Consider the following 5831-nt stretch of genomic DNA (forward strand, 5'->3'; position numbering starts at 1 on the left):
ATCCCATGATGTGGGCACTAATTAATGCCCCCTTTCCATGGGAGTGTAGGCCGAACCAGACAACTTAACTTCTAATGATTTGAATAAAACATAGACCAAAATAATTTAAATAACTTTATTGAATAAATAAATAAATTCATTTCAATTTTTTTTTTTTTTTTTTTTTAATGGTAATAGAAATGGCCGCGGCACCGTTATTGGTATAAATAAATCTATATAATCATAAATATTCCATTTAATATTACTAAAATTCTAATAGTAACATTTTTAATATTATTTAAATTCTTAATATAACATTTTCCAAACTTTAATCATCTCTTAAGATCTCGCTCAGTCATAGAACTCGAGCGAATACCATAACTAATAAATACAAAGTCCCCACCAGCCGGATTTTGTCAGCTGACAAAAAACGGCCTACCCCAGCACCGTGGCCATTTCTACCATATTCTGGAGATCCGAATTGAAGATATCCAAACCTATGTCAGATAGGTGGATACCATCCGACCTATAGAGACCAGAAAAACCTCCTTCCAACTCAGTATGCCTATATGAAAAACTGTTCAATATAGGCATAAATTTCTCAATTGAATGATTAACACGCCTCCGAATCTTCTCCAGAGACCTATTCTCCGGGAAAGATAGCCAGAGAAAACGCGGAATCATTTCAGAAAAAATAATTTTAGTACTAGGAAAGGACAAATGAATATGCTGCAAATCGCGCTTAATCTTAAAGATCAAATCTAGAGTTGAATACTTTCCTATGTCATTACCCCCAAGGTGGATTATTAGAATATCAGGATATGGTAAACTGTGAGATAAATTAGAAATGTGGTGACAAAGATTGTCCCAACGCAAACCACGAATACCTTTCCAAAAAATCTTAAAAGAGTCAGGAGGCAAAGACAGATTAGAAGAGTAACATCGTTGACACGCCCGGATGTGAGCCCAATGAACAAATGAATGTCCAATGATCCAGATGGAGGATAATGAACCTAGAATCAGAGAGAAAGATTAGGACGTATATATAAACCAAACCTCTTTGACTCCCATCTACCCAAACTCATAATCACAGACTCATGGAGGCCCAACCTAGCAGCTTCCGTAGCAGCTCCGATACGGAATGAATGGGATGAGAATTTTAAATGACCAAGGCCTAAAGAAATCAGGCATCGCCTGAAAATGGCAGAAAATTGAAACCTTGTTAATGGGGACGAATCTAAATGAACCAGAAAATTACCTATACAAGAAGGTCTTACGGAAATGTATCTGGAAATGACTAAATAAGGGCAAATGATATGATCTCCACATGCATGCAACGTGAGCCAATGACCTTTTCCTACCACATCCGTTTTGGATTTACTAATAAAAACCCGAACCTGTCCCTGGGAAACGCATATTTCACTAAATTTTAAACTCGAACTACTTTTTTTATTATTAGGGACTAGCTCAGAAATTCGAAGAGCCGCAAAGAAAATTAGCACAAATGCTGTCTGAAATAATAATGCTTCGAATTCCGAAATACACACCTTAGATGTATTTAAACAAATTTTTTTTAAAAGGTCTAATGAAACGGGCCTACGTGTATCAGGTGTAAACGTCTGTCTTCTATATCCTTTTAAAGCCTGACGAACCGAAAAGAAACTGTTACACGCTGGGAGATTGTGCAATTTTAGAAAAAAGGAAATTCCTGCTAGGCTCTTGTTGATATAATTAAAAGATAACTTCTGTTGCATAAGTGAACAAAGAAAAGCAAGGACCGTTTGTTCAGTACATGAGAAACCAGCTAAACCCAATTCATCGGCGAACAAGAGCCACTTTCTCCATGCAACCGAATACTCGATCCATGTTTTGGAAGCAATCGAGCCCCTGATAGCCGAAACAATAGGGGCTAAATCAGATCCCAAAGCTGACTCGGGCAGGTGCATCCAACCTGATCCGCTTCTGGAAAAAGCTGTCTGAAACGAGCCATCTGAAAACGAGACAGGCTATCAGCTATCAGATTACTTTTTCCAGGAACATGTTTTGCTTTCACCCAAATATTAAACCTTAAACATAGTAAAACAAGATATCTTAATAATTTTATAACGAATATGGATTTAGAAGAGAGACAGTTTAAAGCGAAGATAACACCCTTATTATCAGAATGTACTAAAATTCGTTTGTTCGCGAAAAATTTTCCCCATAGCTCAAAAGCAACTACTATGGGGAATAACTCGAGTAGAACTATATTCTTGGTTGCCTTATTGGCAACCCAGAATGGGGGCCAAGAACCGCAGCACCAATGGGTGCCCCAGATTGCTGCGAAACCTAGCGAACCTGCTGCATCCGTGTAAAGATCAAGATCGGCTGAAAAAATAAAATCTTCTTGGAAAAAAGTACGACCATTATAATCGGATAAAAATTGCGACCAAACCAAAAGGTCATCTTTCAGATCTGAAGTAAGACGGATATGGGAAAACGGGGATTTAAGGCCAGACATGGCCATAGACAATCGCCTAGAAAAAATTCTGCCAACTGGCATCACCCTGGTGGCGAAAGCCAGTAGACCTAGAAAAGACTGTAGCTCCTTTAACAATACTTTTTTACGACGCAAAAACAGACAAATCGTATTCTGAATCCTAGTTATTTTAACCAAAGGGAGCTGATATTGACACAACCTAGTATCAATACTGATCCCAAGGAATTCTATAAACGTGACCGGAAAAACTGTTTTTTCAGTGGCAATTGGTACACCAAAAAACTCAGAAATGTTCAAAAATAATTTTAGCATTAAAAGACAAATTGGAGAATCAGGGGGTCCTACAAGCAGAAAGTCATCCAAATAGTGGATAATCCCGTTGTAGCCTGCCTCATATGAGACGACCCATTGCAAAAAGGAAGCAAAAGTCTCAAAATATCTACACGATAAGGAACACCCCATAGGGAGACACATATCGTAAAAATATTTTTCCTCAAAACAGAAACCTAAAGAATTAAAACATTCCGGTGCAATGGGGAGGAGTCTGAATGCAGATTCAATATCAGTCTTTGCTAACAAGGCCCCGTTACCAAATGTCTTTATTAGCCTAATTGCGTCGTCAAAACTTGCATAAGATACAGAAGCCAAAGAATCATCAATCTCATCGTTCAATGAATCACCCTTTGGGTATGAAAGGTGATGAATTAGACGATAAGAATTGGGCTCCTTTTTGGGTACAATGCCCAAAGGGGAAATACGAAAATTCTTAAATGGAGGAGAAACAAAAGGACCCGCGACCCTACCAGCTGTAATTTCTTTAATTAATTTTTTCCTCACCACCTCGCTATGCATCAATACCGATTTCAAGTTACTTACTAGGCTGCAGCCGACCCCAGAAAAAATTGGAAGAGTGAAACCTGAGGAAAATCCCTTAATTAAAACCTCAGCTTTCTCCCTGTCTGGGTACCGCATTAGCCACGGGTACATGTTTTGCAGATTCACCGGAGTGCAAGCCTTTGGAGTTTTCCCTACCCTGGGCAGGAAAATTTCTTTTGAAACATTTTGAGACGGGATGAGTCCCGAAACAAAAGGAACACTCGTGCTTGTATCGGCACGACGTTGACCATTTGCACTGTGATTCATTGAATGCATAACAAATACCTTTTTTATAAGTGGGCGGTACATTCTGTGTTGGTAACTGTCTTGAAAAAACTGGTTTCTGGGGGAGGATAAGGTTCAACCATAAACCTACATCCTTCATACCCCATCTTAAATTAGGATAAACTGACATTTTTTGACGAAATGATTCATCATAATTATACCACCCGAAACCTCCAAAATTCCTATACGCTTCCAGTATATTCTCCAAATGTTGGAATAGACCACTGCACTTATCTGGGGATTTTTCACCTAAGATAGCAGAATAAATACAAAAGGCTTGTAACCAATTGTAAAAAGATTTTGGTGCAGTGCGACGTCTATCTTCTGATAACTCATCCTTTTTATTGTCACTTTTCCCCGAAAATTCCTTACCAGGGAGTAGAGTCAATAATTCAATAAAGTCGCCTTTCCAAATTTTTTCTTTTATATTTGTGGTCAAGTGAAAACCCAAAGGAGAGATTTCACATGGGAGAGGCTCTTTAAAAGAAATTTCAGGGATCTGAGAGGAAGTAGGATTATTAAGAAAAGAATCAAAAATACTGTCATTAACGGCACTAACAGACTGAGAAATGTTAGGTAAAGCCTGTGCAGACCACACATTAGCAGGGGATAATTGTGACTGACTAGAAATGACATTTTGTAATTTATTAACAGATTCCAATAGTTGTTTGAAAATCAATTGGTTTGCTAACTCACCACTAGATGTCGCTGCTCCAGCTTGGGACGCTGAGCTGTCATCTCTCTGTGAGCTGCTAGCCGGCCTAGAAAGGAATTCTAGCCGCTGAGGCGCCGTCACATTGTCCAGCTGAGTCTGCCTGGCCACTGGTGACGCTGTCTGCTCCTCCATAGGAACCTGCAAAGAAAAAAGATCCCTCCTTCCCTTCACTGGTGATTGACGGCCTCTACCCCTCCCCGTCGTGACGCGCACTGGAGATGGAGAGGCCGTCCTCTTCTTCTTCTGTATCCGCAGGCTGCTGCGTTGAGGGGTGGTGTCGGAAGTTCCGCCCAGGCTGGAAACCTCATCTTCACGGGCCGCAGAGACAGCAAGGGAGCGCTCGGGTGGCTGGGTCCTGGAACACCTGTAAGGGAGAGATGGTGTCTGAGGCAGCAGCGGTTGCTGGAAAGCATCCGACGGACCCGCAACCTCTCCATCTTCCTCCGCGACAAGGGCAGGTTCCGACTCCATCTCTGCCAGGCACTTCTTCAGCCATTCTTCCCCGCCGTCCTCCGCTGCTCGCTCCAGGATTCGCCTGATGAGATCCTTCATGACCTGAGGTAAGAGGAGATAAAAGATAGAGAAAGAGGGGGGGGGAAGCACACTATGCCGTATAGGCCCTGACTGAAAAACCTTCCGAGCAGTGGGCTTTATATAGCCCCCCGCACGTGTACAAAGCCCGGGAAACATGTGAATTCAAACACATGCAGAAAGCCCGGGAAACACGTGAGTTCAAACACCTGCTAAAAACCCGGGAAACACGTGACTCAGAAGCCTATTTTGCCCAGCAACATGACTCATCCTTTGAAAGTCACGTTTTTCCCGCCCAAGCTGCCAGCTACAGTACTTTCAGTTGACCATTTTTTTTTTTTTTTTTTATATTATTTCATGGTTGTTCCGCCGGCCACAATCCCATGATGTGGGCACTAATTAATGCCCCCTTTCCATTGGTCACCAGAGTAAATATCCCTACCAGGGACACAGACACCAACATAAACCTGATGGGGGTTCTAATCTTTCTATACTCTATCAAAATGTTTTCAATTTAAATACTGTACATTTTAAATCTGAACTCTATTCTACTTTATAAAAAATGCAGGCATACCATGAGTTCCTGCCACCTCATAGACTTATCTCTATTATTTACATCTGACAGGTTTATTGTGCTCCAGGAAGAAAACTGTCAGAGCTCCAACAATGCTCGCATTGGTCTCAGCTCCTTCAAGAGCAGAGTCGCAGGAAGCACTATGCCTGCCCCTCTCCTCCTCCTGCCCATTGACAGAAGCCTTTGTGTTATGTGAACTTTTTCACAAAATACAAAGGTTTCTGTCAATGGGCATCAAAGGGGAGGAAGGGGTGGATAAACAGTAGCCTCCTCTCACAGCTGGAGTGTATCCTTTTCTCCGGGAGTGCAATAAACTCTGTCGCATATAAGTAATAGAGTTAAGTCCTGGAGGTGAGATTCACCTAATTAGACTTATCGCATAGTGTGCCTGC

General features: G+C 41.2%; 1 protein-coding gene across 1 annotated transcript; it reads right to left on the minus strand.

The window, feature by feature from the left end:
- Nucleotides 1-414: 414 nt before the first annotated feature.
- On the minus strand, nt 415-5204 carry LOC120935570. The gene is made up of 2 exons (XM_040347618.1): nt 4316-5204; nt 415-992 (listed from the first exon to the last, which is right to left on the minus strand). The coding sequence occupies exons 1-2, from the start codon at nt 5022-5024 to the stop codon at nt 415-417; spliced, it is 1287 nt and encodes a 428-aa protein (XP_040203552.1). The 5' UTR covers nt 5025-5204.
- Between the last annotated feature and the right edge of the window lie 627 nt (nt 5205-5831).

This window comes from Rana temporaria, chromosome 4 (genome assembly GCF_905171775.1).
Source record: "Rana temporaria chromosome 4, aRanTem1.1, whole genome shotgun sequence".
NCBI lineage: Eukaryota > Metazoa > Chordata > Amphibia > Anura > Ranidae > Rana > Rana temporaria.